The sequence below is a fragment of the Corvus moneduloides genome, chromosome 3, assembly GCF_009650955.1.
Source record: "Corvus moneduloides isolate bCorMon1 chromosome 3, bCorMon1.pri, whole genome shotgun sequence".
In the NCBI taxonomy this organism is placed as follows: Eukaryota; Metazoa; Chordata; class Aves; order Passeriformes; family Corvidae; genus Corvus; species Corvus moneduloides.
The window spans coordinates 79,342,182-79,357,054 of NC_045478.1; the positions used below are offsets into that span (position 1 = coordinate 79,342,182).

Here is a 14,873-nt window from a genome sequence, read left to right on the forward strand (position 1 = left end):
TTCCCATTGGGGGGATAGAAAAGATGCTAATAAGTTCTTACAAAGGGTAAACAGTTTAAGGGGATGATAGTAGTGATACTGAAGTATTAAAATGAAGATCAAAGCTAGGATTTCCAGTATAGGGTTTCTAGGTTATCCATACACCGCTACAGCTCTAACAGATTAAAGACTCATTTGAACATAAAAAGCTGAAAAATCATAGGGATCATGGCTATTATAATAATGCTGTCATTACAAAACATAGTAAAGGCCCAGTGCCTTCAGGCTCAGACCAAATAGTTCTTTATGAATAGTTCCATTAAAATGAGTGGAATCATCTTGGTGGGATCTGTTCCTCATCAAGAGTAAGGGTGTCCAAGGTCAGTCTGCTCAAGCTCAGTGACATTTTTCAACTCTTAGACCAGTTTCCATTCTGACCTCTGGAGCAGTATATGGGTGACAGTGATGCTTTGACTGTTCACTTCCATCAGCAGCAGTGCACTTACAGTTATATAGAGGAATACTTTTCATAAGGAGAAGAATCTGTGCTCTGCAATCTAAACTCATCAGAGCATTGAATATTGTTAAAGTAGGTGCTAGTTCCAGCAGCAGTCTCTGGTGCCATGGGGTTGAAGGTTTCTGCATTGAAACTCTACAACTCCTTGGCAACAAGAGCTGTTCTGGGACCAATAGGACAGGTAAACAAGTGTAGCTTTCCCTGCTCTCAAAGCCATAGCTCTCCTGGGCATTAACATTTCAGACTCATTCAGTAGAGTGAGACCCTGAATGACATAAAGTTACACCACAGAACAGAGAAGAACAGATCCCCTTTTTAATCTCCATTTCAAATGTCACCTACTATAGCGATATGCTCTCAGGTCAAGTCAGGTTTGTGGAGAGAAGAAAAGTTGGGTTTGAAAGACAGTGTACTTTCGAGATGGTTTCTTTCTTGCCATTTCCCATGTCAAGTGCCAGCAATTCTAGGATTTTACATATACTCTAGAATAGGATTGGAAATGGATATGTAAAATTCAGTGTATTAGAACTCTGGAAGTTGCAAACCCCAGCTAAAAAGGAGCTATAAAGGGTAATTGCTCAGGTTTGGTGTTCATACCTTTACATTTCCACCATATACCTGTCCATTTTTTCTCAGATGTCTCAGACTTGATGTTACCATTATGCACATTATGATTACTGTCACCTTACACACAGGACACGTAATGAAAGAAGGCAAAAGTCCATGAAAAAGCTACCATGCCTTCAAAATTACCTTTAGGATTATGACTTCCAAGACAGACTTGAAATTTGTGACTTGGATTCCCCTATAGGTCTGCAAGAAATCTTTAGAGTACATCCACTCCTGCTGCTGACAGATGGTACAGCAGAGAACAGCAACTATGAAGATAACAGTATTTCACCCACGAGTTTTTCTTACTATGTAGTAGCATAAGGTAGCTGTGAAATCAGTGGTGTTTCAGAACACTTCTTGCACAACTGAGGCTTCTGGCTGGAGGTAGCCCAAACACTCAATCAGTCTATAAACTCTCAATCTCAGCACAGAGGTCACATAAAAGAAAAAGATACCTAGCCAGATGACAGGCAGGTTTATGTGGGTCACGGCTGTTTCTACTATGTGCCAGAGGCCAAACCTGCTGCTTTTCACCCTGAAATGAAGAACTACAAAGCTTCAAACCCCTCGGGGCTTTTCTCCCCCCCTCAGCTTGTCATGACAGAGACTGGGCAAGATACAAAAAGGAACTGCAGAGAGGAAAGACTGAAAAAATTGAAGCTCTAATATATTCCTATTCTCTGACCCCATTCCTCCTTTTCTGTGCATCAACAGTTTTAATAATCTGGCAAAAGCAAACCCTGAAACTAGGAAACCCTTTCCTAACCAGTGTCACGAAAACCCTTGTCATTTACTGAGAAACATTATGATGAGACTCATAGGTTTTCATATCTTATCTCTTCTTCTCTTTTCTTTTTTTTCCTTTTCATTTAATACCACTTAGTTCCTCATTTTTTAAATAGCTGTTTTGATAAGACAAATTTGCATTTGAAAACAAACAAAAAATTAGGATCTGCTTATGGAATTGAGGTTTGTGTGGTAGTGGCTGTTGGAAAAGATAGAAGAATAACAATAATAAATATCAGTGAAATCACTCTTACATATAATGTCTTCACTATGAAATAAACCACTGTTACATCCACGCTAAGCGTATGTAAACAAAACAGATGGGGGATTTCCCACTGCTGGTTTCTTTCTTCTAAGGATGGTTATTTTCAGTTCACAAACTCTAGCAGCTGTCATCCCTGATTTATCTTCGCAGCAGATTCCTGTTGGGGTCACAGGGCTGGGAGCTGGGGCGATGCGGCACGTCCCCCGCTTGCTGCGCTCTGCCGCCCCTGCCAGCCACAGTGTTCGTAGCTGGGGTTCGTGCTTCCCTTTTAACCCCTATGTCATCCCTCCCTCTGTCAGTGCCTGACATTTTGTGCATCTTGGTTGTGCTCCGGCATGGTGAGAGCCGTATGGAGAGGCACGAGCTTAGTTTGTTGGTAAGCATCCTCCTTTAATTCGGGGAGGGAAGAGAGGGCTACTAGAGATAACGAAACCCCTCCTGCGTTTAATCTGCTACCCAAACAATGGCTTTATTTAAAGATATGAAGACATCGCTGTGTAGAGATCCTTTAAAAATGTTTTAGCCTTTCCCAGCCGTAGAGAGAGCGACCACTTTATTTGCTGGAAAGGGCTCTTCCCGCCCCTTCCTACTCCTGCCCTCCCTCCGCCCTCCGCCTCCCTTCCCCATATATTATTACTCTATGCCACCAACGTTAGAACAGTCCCACCGCGCTCCGTGCCGGAGCCACGGCCGGCGGGCAGCCTTTCCCTGGCCCCGAGCAGCCCCCGGCCGCCGGGCGGCTCCCCCGGCGCCGGCCCCGGCGCTGTCCCGGCCGTGCGGAGCTGTCTCTCCGCGGCGGGTGCTGAACCGCGCGGCGCGGCAGCGGCGGCCGGAGCCCTCCCGGCCTCGCCCCGGCGCCCGGAGCGGAGGGAGGCGGCGGAGGGGGCGCCGCGGGGAATGGGGGGAGCCGGCGGCGACCCCGCGCCGCCCGCCTGAGGAGCCCGCGCACAAAGCCGCGCCGCGGCCATGGAAGAGGAGCTGAAGTGCCCGGTGTGCGGCTCGCTGTTCCGGGAGCCCATCATCCTGCCCTGCTCGCACAATGTCTGCCTGCCCTGCGCCCGCACCATCGCCGTGCAGACCCCGGAGAGCGAGCAGCACCTGCCGCCCCTGCTCCACTCGCGGGGCCCCGCGCCGCCCGCCGCCGCCGCCGCGCCGGGAGCGACCGCGGGCTCCGCCGCCTGCCTGGACTCGGAGTGCGCGGCGGGCGGCGGCGGCGACCACGCGGACAAGCTGAGCCTGCACAGCGAGACCGACAGCGGCTACGGCTCCTACACCCCCAGCCTGAAGTCCCCCAACGGCGTGCGGGTGCTGCCACTGGTGCCCGCGCCCCCGGGGGCGGCGGCGGCTCCACGGGGCGCCGGCCCCGCCAGCTCCTCCCTCACCTGCCCGCAGTGCCACCGGAGCGCGTCCCTGGACCAGCGCGGGCTCCGCGGCTTCCAGCGCAACCGGCTGCTGGAGGCCATCGTGCAGCGCTACCAGCAGGGCCGCGCCGCCGCCGCCGCCGCCGCCAAGTGCCAGCTGTGCGACCGCAGCCCGCCCGAGCCGGCCGCCGTGCTGTGCGAGCAGTGCGAGGTGCTGTACTGCGCCGCATGCCAGCTCCGCTGCCACCCGGCCCGCGGGCCCTTCGCCAAGCACCGCCTGGCCCCGCCGCCCGCACACCCGGGCGCCCCCGGCGGCGGCGGGGACGGCGGCGGCGGGAAGGGGGCGGGCGGCGGCCGCAAGCTGCCGACGTGCGCCGAGCACGACCTGGAGAACTACAGCATGTACTGCGTGAGCTGCCGCAGCCCCGTCTGCTACCAGTGCTTGGAGGAGGGCAAGCACAGCAAGCACGACGTGAAGGCCCTGGGTGCCATGTGGAAGCAGCACAAGGTGAGTCCTGACAGCCGGCTGGGAGCTGGGGTGATGCCCAGAGCTGGGGTTGGTTCATCCCAATGCCCCAACAGTGGGTTGCAGTTCGTGGGACATGAGGTTCTTCATGTTTGTCATCCTCTCAGATTTCCCTCCCTTTGGAACGGTGCTCTGAGGTCTTTGGCCCTTCTTGACTTCCCAATGAGCCTGCAGCCTCTGCTCAGGGTTGGAAAACCCAGACTCCCTCTCATGTTGGCCTCACCTTGACCAGTGAGGCTCAACCAGGTCTCAGGCAGATAGCTGGAATTAGCAAGTCCATCTCACTAACTTGTTTGCCTTCCACAGGGTCCTTGGCCATCCTGTTCTCAGCCTTCCCATCCCCTTGCAGTGGCAGCAGCTACCTGTGAGGAGACAGGATGGTTGTTCCTTCTTTTCACCACCTTCCTTTCATCCAGAACTCAATGCAGCTGCCACAACCGTATGTCAGTGAGGGAGAGTGGCCCACAGCCGTCCAAATGTTTTAGACAAGAAAGCATGGTACAGATGATTGTGGACATTGGGTTGTCTCCTGGGCCTTAAAAAGGTCTCCCCCCACTCCGTTCCTAAAGAAGCCAGGAGTAATGGCTGGAGGGACTTTCATGACACAAAGATAAATAAGGAATCATAGATGGGGACAAGGGACAAATAAAGCTTTTTCTGATTCACATATTGTTACTCTCTGATTCATGCTTCCCTGCAAGTGATGCTCCCTACACCTCCCTGGATTCCTTTGTGGAGAGGTCAGAGGCATCTGCTTTGCTACACAGGGGTTTAGTGAGGTCTGGTAGAGCTGGTGAGTCACTTGGTCGTGCTTTCCTTGCTAAAAATAAGGGTTTGCAACCATATGAATAAAGAGCAAGACGTGGCCTTAGAAGTTGAAAATGTGTATGAAGTTAGTTCTTTCTTGCTGAGAATGATGGAACTTGGAAAAATGGTTAGTTAATACATGTGAACGTACAGAGGGGACTTCAATACCTGAGAGCTGAGGACAGTCCTTTGGAGCTTCCTGCTGTTCTGGGGATAAAGGACTCCTCCCACAGCTGTGCAAGGAGCACTTGACCAGCTCTGCTAGATGCCCCTCTTTTTACTCTCTGCTTGCAGTTAGCAGTAAAGAAAGCACAGAGAGATCCTTTCAGACACTGCAGGAAAGGTCAAAATCAAGACTGGTGTCATCACCCCTCAGCCATGGAGTGGTTGAGCCCAAGCCAGGCTAAGGTATTTGGCAAGGCAAAAAATTGACTTTCTATTTTAAGATCCAAAAAAGATGTCCCTTGGGGTGATCTGCATTGTTTATCCATCCAAGAATAAAGACAAACTTCTTCTGTAGGTGTTTCAGTTTGAATGCTCTGCCGGTGTCTCAGCCATCGTTACTCCCTAACATGAAGAGTGTTTGTGCAGAGAACATTTAATTAAACATTTTCAGCTGCTTTTCATATCCCAATGTCAGAATCCACTTCTGAGCAGAATTGTTTTGATGAGCAGGGTCTGAGTTCACAGTTCAAATGTCACTGATGTTTTGGAGAGCATGAGAGACAGCTTGTGATGTATTGTGTTCTACCTTGAGTTAAAACTGTTTGATGCCTTTTGGAACATTACAGTCCAGTGTAATCAAAGTTCAGAATCAGTCATTTTCTGTTTTTCCTACAGTCAAATACTGAAAAAACCCTTTTTGCTTGTATTGTTACTGCATTTTTTTCTGTGACTGTATCACAGAGGTATCACAGAACATTATTTTTCTCTTGATTTGCATATTCAATCAAAGTCAAAATTCTTGCGAAAAGAAACCCTCAAAATTAAGCAGTTTGGAGACTCTAAAATTGTGCTCTTGTGAATATTATATTTTCCAGAAAAGTGTGCTTGGAAGAAAATAAATATAATGGAACTGTATAGCCAGGCAGCCTAAATCATCAGCTCAAGTCATTCAGATAAATTGTTTTGGAATTAGATACTTCTGCTTAGAAATAGTTCTCTGATACAGCAATTTCTACAAGTTTATTACCCGCAGTTACTTTGGCCAAACCATAAATTACTTACATTGACTGGTATGCCAAATGTAATTTAAGGTTTATGTGTTCTCTCCAGATGCTCCAGGCATAGCTGGTAGAGGCAGCTGAAAGGTTTGTTCTTAGACCAAGAAGCCTGCCTTGTGTTAGCCCTTTGTTTGGCTCCTCCTTCATCTGGGCCTTGTGCAGTGACCTAGTGGCAAATTAGAGAGTGCATAACCTTGTCCTGACAGTGCTGCAGACCATGCAAAGAAATGTGCACTTACTCTCAGCTGTGCTGATGACACCAAAGATATACTAGACTGGTTGGCCCCTGTTAGTGGTGGAGGTTCCCCATTACTTACTGCTGTGTGTAAGTTCTCCTAAAGAGAAAGTAAAATCGGTGTTAAATAACAAGGGTCCAATGGCACAAATCTGTGAAAATCCCCTGGTTTAGCTGGACTTTATTATATTCACTTGTCTAAAATGTGCATCTGGACCAGCAGTTCCAGGTCATTAGGTGAAACTCTTAGTCTTCTGTTGAAGTTTAGTACTTTCATGTCTTCTTAGCAAGTACAGTGATACTGTAATCACATTTAGGTAGGACTTCAGACCTATGAATATGAGGAATGATGGAGGACACATTTCAGCTCTTCCCATTCTAAAGGGTTAACTATATATAGGTACTGAAATGCTGAAAACACCCACAGCTGGATAGGTCTGTGAAGGGCAGGCAGGCAGGGAGTTGCAGGCGAGCATAGGAGTCCCCATGCCTGCTTTTACTTCCTGATCTAAAGACTTGTGTTCCCTAAAACATGTGGGCTTTATGAGAATTCAACACCAGGACAAGCTTATCTAATCAATAATCAATTTGCTGCTAAAGAGAGATGGAGGGAAGGCAAGCTAAATGAGCATGAACTGTTTGGTGGAAAAAGGGCATTATCTGGTTCATTTTCTGAAATCAAAGGAAGCGTTGGTCTTCCCTGCCCATCTGGGTTTAATTACCCTTGTGATCTCTGTGTTCCTGTAATTGATGGAAATAGAAACTTGATATCCATCTCCAGCCCCCACATTATTGGTTGCAAGACCAGGTATTAAAGTAAAGATAATGCCAGGTAGAATACGATTTGTCAGAAGTTATTAATTGTCACAGTCAATGGAGGTTTTTACATCTCAGTTTGGCTTACAATAAATATTTCTGTGGTATGAAAGATTGCTCTGGGTGTACAGGGTGTTCTTTAAGGCTTGGTTGGTTTACTGAGGGCTTAGTCATGTAGCTCCACTTGATTTTAATGAGAAGTGCATGACTAAATTCCACTGCTTTGCAAGGTATCTTTTACAAATGCTTGGAAAAATAAAGCTATTATCTCTAAATGGGTTTCACAAATGGAAATCTGGTCTCCTACTCGGCTTCATGCTGCAGTCGAGTTAATGCAACCACAGGTTTTAATGAACAGATCAATTTGCTTATGAGCCCTTTAGACAGTGACATGGCTGAGTTTCTGTTGCAGCTCTTTGCAATGGGAGTGTGCCAGGAGCTGGGACTGACTGTGCTGACTGCCATTGGTAGTCATATGCTGCTTACAAGTCGTCTGTGGTGGTTTTCTACAGCTGCTGTGGTGCCCACATACAGCTTTTGTCTCTTCTGATCTGGTGAAATGCACTTTGAGATGATTTGAGAGCTAGGGCAGATGTTGGGAAAGTGGAAGTTTTACTTTTGTCAGGACCAACCATTGGTTTTGATTTGAAAGAAGGGACCCCTTGCCTCCCTGGGACAATTTGGTCAGGACATTCAGTGACAGAGGATATGATGCTTTTGCCACCTGTTTCTTTCTTGTTTACACCCCAGCTGTTTGATCATATGCTGCTTTCACCTTGTTCTGTATCAGCTTGGCAAACCAAAGGCTCAGATGTGCCTTGTGAGTGGAGCAGAAAGTGATCAAAAAAGGTGGGCTTCAAACTTTGGCAGACATGATCAGCCTGTACAGAGCTGACCTCAAGTCCTGATTGTCTGATCTGGCAGAAAACTGGGACTCTTTCATGGACCTGGAGTTTGCTTCTGTGACCTCATGTAGTGTTAATATCAAACATCATAATTTCAGGGTTTTGTGCATTTACAAGAGTTTGTGTAGGAAAACAGTAAAGATTCAAATATTGAGAAGTAGGCACAGTAATGTGTCTTCCCTTTACATTTGTTACAAATGAATTTTGTAAAGCATATTTTCATTTAGAATTTAGCACTAATGTGCTTTCAAAGGGCCACTTTCTGGCCTCTTGTTCCCCAGTCTTACATACATCCAGGGTTGCTCCATCCCAGGTGCCGAACCCAGCACCCACCCCTCTTAAACTTCATATGCTTGGTGATTGTCCAGCCCTTAATTTTTCAAGGTCTCTATGCAGGGCCTCTCTTCCTTTCAGGGAGTCGACAGCTTCTCCCAGTTTAGTGTTGTTGGCAGACTTAATTAGCGTAACTATGTGTCCTGCATCCAAGTCATTTTTGAAGGTGTTGAAGAGCACCGGCCCTAGAATGGAGCCCTGTGGATCCCCACTAGTGACAGGTCACCAATCTGATGTCACCTTATTTACCTTTTGTGCCCAGCTCGTGAGCCAGTTGCTCACCCATCTCATGACATGTTTATCCAGCTGTGTGCTGGACATTTAGTCCAGAAGGATCCTGTGAGTGTCCGTATTGAAAGCATTACTGAAATCCAAAGAGATGACTTCCCTTGATCACTTACGTGGGTTACCTTGTCATAGAAGGAAATCAAGTTTGACAAGTAGAACTTTCCCCTTGTGAAGCCATGCTGACTGTGACTGATGGCTGCCTTGTCCTTCAGGTGTTTATCAGTAAGTCCCAGAATAATCTCCATAATTTTACCAGGCACTGAAGTGAGACCGACAAGCCTGTAGTTTCCAGGGTTTGCAGCGGAATGGATATAGCCTTTGTGTGTAGGTTTATGCCTTTCCTGAAAACTGGGGTGATGTTTGCCAGCTTCCAGTTGACATCTCCTGATTCCCAAGACCATTCAAAAATAATTGAGAGAGGTCTTGCAATGATATCAGCCAGTTCTTTGAGTACACTTGGTGAACCCTGTTGGGACTCGTAGACTTACAGGGATCCATCTGGAGCAGCAAATCCTGCACAAATTTGGGATTGACTGGGAGTTTATCATTCTCACAGTCATGGTCCTCCAGCTCAGGGCACTGGGACCCCCAGAACCCATCACTGGGTCTGCCAGGGGCAAAAGCATTGTTTGCTTCCCGTCCTTGAAGCTCATCAACAAGCCGGTGGTTCAGCTTAGAGATCTCAGGTGTCAGCTGAGGAAAGAAGGTTAGGCCTTCGGTGTGGACTTGAGAAAGACATACTCTGTGTGTCTTACCAGTCAAAAGGTAGAGGAAGGGTTTTTTCCAACTTTTCCGGAAACATTCACCCATTTGTTGAGTTGGAGCATGGGAAACTGGAGCCTCAAAGGGACATTACTATGAGGTCTGAGAAGGCAGATTTGTCTTTAAAATCCTAGTGTATCAGGTTTGGTAGGATCTACCAAATTTATAAAAATTTCAGACTTGGATGAAAAAAAAGTGTAATTTTGGAAAGCACTTGGGGATTTTTCAGCATGACAGATGCTACTGTGTAAGTGTAAGACTATTACCTCCTTATACATGTGGGTAGCTGTCTTATAAAAAGGTATTTTGACTTACCAAGTTGCTGCAATAAAGTGGAACAGGCAGACACAATACTTGACTGCCCCCACATGCATATTTCACCCTCATTAATTCTTACTACAGTAAAAATCTTAACTATTCATTTTCTAGTACAAACACTTTGTGGAATTAAGAATACATGCAACAACAAGTAAGCCTTTTAGCACATTATTAATCATCAAATCCAAGGATTAGTAAGAAACACATTTGCATTTTATCACTAACTTTTTCTTTTTTCTCCTCCTTTTTTCTCCCTTGCAGGCACAGCTGTCTCAGGCTTTAAATGGTGTTTCAGATAAAGCGAAAGAAGCTAAAGAATTTTTGGTTCAGCTGAAAAATTTATTGCAGCAGATCCAGGTAACTGTAGAATATTATCTGTTTTGATACTACAATAATCAGTAGAATTGAGTGAATAATTTATTTGATGACTTTGTTTCCTGTGCTATTCTCATCTTTGCCTTTCCTGGAATCATCTGACCTTTCTTGAACGGATTCGCTAGGTAAAATTATTCATCAAATAATGCCTGCAAGCCCGTCTTAGTTTCTAGATTGTTTGCTGTTTATTGCAAAAAGCTGATACTCAATACTAGACATCTGAGCTGTGTTGATTAGTGTTTGATTGAATCCATTAGTCATGCTTCTGGGCTCCTCCCTGACTGCAATTGCTTGAATTCGGCATTTAGGATAAGTCCTCATTTTAACACATTCAAAATTTACTGCTAGCTTTTCATCTTACATTTCCTTAAAATGTACTAATGTCTGCACAAAATCCAGTCAACCTGCCTATTAGAGTACTTGTAGGAATGTCCTACACATACTCAAAATACAGGAGTATTCTACTAAAAAAAAAAATGTAACTGCTGCTAAATCAATGTGTTGTTTATTGGAGCATAAGTTATTTTCATGCCTGTAATTGTCCAGATTTAGTAGTCAGAAAAAGGGCTCATGGTGAGTGCAGTAATTGAGGGCACAAAACCCAAAATGGAACAAGTCCTATTTACAATCAAATTTAGACTCATCAGTGCTGGAGGTCCCATGATCCTCAAGGTCCTTCTCACCCTGCAGAGTGTACCTGGAAATGTGCTACTGTAGTTTGAGCTGTGCAGTGCCCAGGAGGGGACAATTGTTTTCTGCTGCAGCAATGCTCTACAATGATGGGACATACATCCTCTGCTCTTCAATAGCCCACTCTGCTGCTTGCTCATCTTTCATCAACAAGTCCTGTGCTTGCTAGTAATAGAAAATCAAAGCAGAAGTTCAAAAAGTTTATAATTTAATCATTAAAGTATTCCACTTAAAGCCCCAGAGAATGAATTCGTACCACAAGAGCTGCCCAAGCTCTTGGGTTGCCTCAGGGCGGCCTAACTACTCACCCTCACAGTCTTCCAGGCCATGTGGGGGAGGGAACAAACCAAAACTGAGAAACAGTAAAATTAAAGGACATTTAACTGAATGAAACTCATGCAAAGGCACTGACTGGCACCTGTAATGTGCTGTATTTTGGCTGTAGTGTGAGGTTTCTCTCAGCTGACTCACCCATTTAACAGTTATGTAGCGCAGCTAGTCTACTCACTTAGACGTCTTTCACTGTCCAAGGAGAAAAGACAGGCACATCTAGAGATCACTTCTTCCTGTAGGTATTAACAGCTGTTTTAGGATGGGATAACCCATCCAAAGCAGCAGTCTATCACCAATCTTTCTTGAGTCATCTAGCTCCATTAAAAATGTATTTTTCCCTCCTGAAACCTAGAAGTGGCCTATTATGACTATTTATGACTATGCTGTAAAATCCTTTAATGTGTTTCAATAAAATCACTGCCAAATTGCTCTGCATAAGGGAGCTGCTACAGTTAGATCAAAAGACCAAGCCATTTATTTGATGCTGCTCGTTGCTTAAAATGCTAGAGGAGAGCTCAGAAGAAGAAATTATATCCAGCAGTACCCTCCAACATTTAGCCAAGTCTGGGCACAAAGCTGAATCTGACCCTCACATGTTGAGCTAGTCTTCACCCTGAGCCTGAGTGAAATATCGAATTTCAGCAAACCCAAACAGCAGGACTAATCAGCTGCATATGTATTCCTAAGTAAAACAAGGCTGGGGCATGGCTCCAAGATGATCACCCACATGCTTTAACCCTTAAGGAGCTCCCTGGAATGTTTTTCTCCCGTGACAAATTGCACTCTTCTCATGTGATGATCGAGCAGCCTTTGGTGACAGCACATACCAGGAAATGCTCCTGGTAGTCAGGTTTGGTACAGCCACACTCTTTGAGGGGAAAGGGTTTAGATGTGTCATGAGCCAATCTGTGCCTTTTGACATTTGGACCGAAAAACAGTTCTTGTACTGTTATTTTGGGGGGGAACAGATGTAGCCTTTGTGCATAGGTTTATAGCCAGACCCACATATCTCAGAGCAGGTTATTTCCAGTAGAAATCTTATGACGGTTGCCACACTCGCATATGGACATTTACCCCTCAGCAAAAATGCTTTTTAATAATACTTTCACACAAAGGGGCAAGCAATATGTACATTTTATTATCCTGTCTCAGTGCACAGCAGACCACACTCTATCTTCGCTCTGAGTTTGGCAGAGCTACCAGGAACCGTGCTTTTATCTTACCCGGGGCAGTTTGCAAATTCATAATCTGCTTTTCTTTTCCCTGCTTTGCAGATCTGTTGTTTCCCCCTCTTTTTTCCTTCCTTTTTCTTCTCTGGGGTCACTTTTATATCTCTTGGTCTTTTCTTTTCAGATACTGCCTGTTCCTCATTGCTCCTGTTGCTTCCTTGCTTCTCCTTGTTGCTGTCATGATCTGATTTTCACATTTTCCCATCTGCTGTAACAATTTCATACTTTCTCACTTCAAGGAGGCATATCGCCAAACACCCCGTTTGATGTGTGAACAGAAAATGAGGAGAGAAATGATGCACTACAGCCATCGACTGATTCAGGCTCTGTGCACAAACCAGCACTTCAAGAGTAACGGGATGGAAATGGGCTTAAGGGGGAGCTGGGTGAGATACAAACCGAGGAGGGAGAGATGCAAACAGGAAGAGTCTAAGACAAACCTGTGAGCAGGAACTGAGCTGTCTGGTGTCTCCCCACCACCAGATAAACCCCCGCCCACATCTTGCTGACAGGTCTAGGACTGCAGTGGGGGCCTCTCTGGGACCACTGACCCTGCATCCATCAGCTGGAGAATGGGATGCGCGGGTCACAGTGAGGGAAGGGAGTACAGTGCTGAAAATTTTGAACTCCAAATAAAGAAGACAAAGCAAATGAGTAGAAAAGAAGAGAAAAACAAAAGAGCTAAGAGATAGTAATTAGTTAGGGGAGTACAATGGCTTAGCAAAGAGGTGCTTCTCCTTCAATACATGTTTAAAATCTTCTCACATTTAATTATGCTTTTTTTTTTTTTAATTGGGGTATGTGGGAGGAAAACTGATAGCACACATACTTGGAAGAGGAGGTTGAAAGCTTTCTTCTAGTCTCATGAGCAGAGGAGGTGAGGGAGAGTCTTCCTCTGAATGGGTCCTACGGCAGCAGTTCCAGGGATTTATGTAATGCTAAATTGTATCCAGACCTTAGTAAAGGCTCAGTGTTGTATACCTCATGCTGGTTTCTGCCGAACAAAGAATTTTACCATAATGTGAATAGAAACTTGCCCTTTTTTTTAAAAGCTAATCGAGTACATAGCTCCACTGCCAAGTGCTAGCTATTTTAAAAAAAAGTACTCGAAGCAACACACAAACCTTAGGGCTTTGTACCTCATTAATTTCCTCGTCATAAGGCAGTAGACCAGATTCTGCTCCATAATTCTGTTCTAATTGATGTGGTATAGAGCCAGTGATTTCAAAGTTGCTACAGTGGGATAATTAAAACAGATTGGAGCAGAATCCTCTTATGTATGTATGCACTATGTATGTTACATTTAGCATTTACATTATGTTGTACTACATCTGTTGTCCAGAAAGTGCCAGTAAATCAAGGTTGTGAATGAGACCATTCGTGGCACGTCATTTTACTGTTTCATTTTTCATTTTTCATTTTATATCATGCAGCTATTACTGGTACAGCTGTAATAGCTGTAATGAAACCAGAAAGGCAACAAAAATGCTGAGGGTCTTGGAAGGAAAGCTTTTCTGAATAGAAAAGCAGGTATGAGCAATAGCTTAAGATGCAAACTATGCTTTCTTTGATGAGTTATGACTTCACCTTGTTCTAGGAGAACGGGTGGATTACGAAGCCTGTCTTGTCGCTCAGTGCGATGCCTTGGTTGACGCATTAACACGGCAAAAGGCAAAACTGCTCACAAAGGTCACCAAGGAGCGTGAGCACAAGCTGAAGGTGAGCGCTTCTCTCATCAGCTCAGCACTGCTGCTGATAGATACCTGGTGTGTTTTGTCAAGTTCCCCAACCCTTTACACCATGAAATTTCCTAGTAACCAAATTTTTAAAGTCCTTTAGCAGGTTCCAGTTCAGCAGTTTAGTGAACTATGCCTACACACTTTAAATGATGGATATACTTCAGCAGTTTATTGAATGAGGCCATCAATCTTTATTTATCTGATGGTTTGGGGCTATCTTTTGAGAGGTGCTTATCAGTGAAACCTGTGTATGGTTTGGATTTTGGGACCTTCTGCCCAAGTAAACAGTTGTGATTTTGATATCTCTTCAAATCTTTAAATTCAAGTAAGCCACCTCCAGAAATGCATGAGCTACTCAAAATGTATTAAAGAAATGCAGTAAAAGGAGATGGCAAGAAGAAATCTGAAATGGTTGAACAAAGTGGCAGTCAAGAAATACTTAAATAGACACATTTCTTAAAATGCTGAACTTCATGTGATTTTGAGGTACTTATAGTGCCATTTGCATTAAAAGTATCTAAGACAGAAGGAAAATTTGAAGTGGATTATCTAACATAATCTGTTAACAGAATCTACCTGAGATCAATATTTAGCTTGCTTAACAAGTACCAACACTTAGGACATAACTGCTGACAGCACAGCAAACCCTGCAGTTGACTGCTCTCACAAGTTGTCCTGCAGAACACAGTGCTGTTAGACCTAGTCCACAGCCATGTGGCAGCAGAATCAAGGCTAAAATCTGGAAAAATGGGATGCAGCTCTTTCATTTCGTAA

The 14,873-nt window shown here is 45.0% G+C and overlaps 1 protein-coding gene across 1 annotated transcript in view; it reads left to right on the forward strand.

The window, feature by feature from the left end:
- The first annotated feature begins 3,024 nt into the window (after positions 1-3,024).
- TRIM67 (tripartite motif containing 67) overlaps positions 3,025-14,873 on the forward strand; it is a 41,561-nt gene continuing 29,712 nt past the window's right edge. The window contains exons 1-4 of the mRNA XM_032102366.1: positions 3,025-4,028; positions 9,995-10,090; positions 12,650-12,656; positions 13,964-14,079. Of these exons, the coding sequence (XP_031958257.1) occupies positions 3,126-4,028; positions 9,995-10,090; positions 12,650-12,656; positions 13,964-14,079 (1,122 nt within the window). The 5' untranslated portion in view covers positions 3,025-3,125. The remainder of the gene's footprint in view (positions 4,029-9,994; positions 10,091-12,649; positions 12,657-13,963; positions 14,080-14,873) is intronic.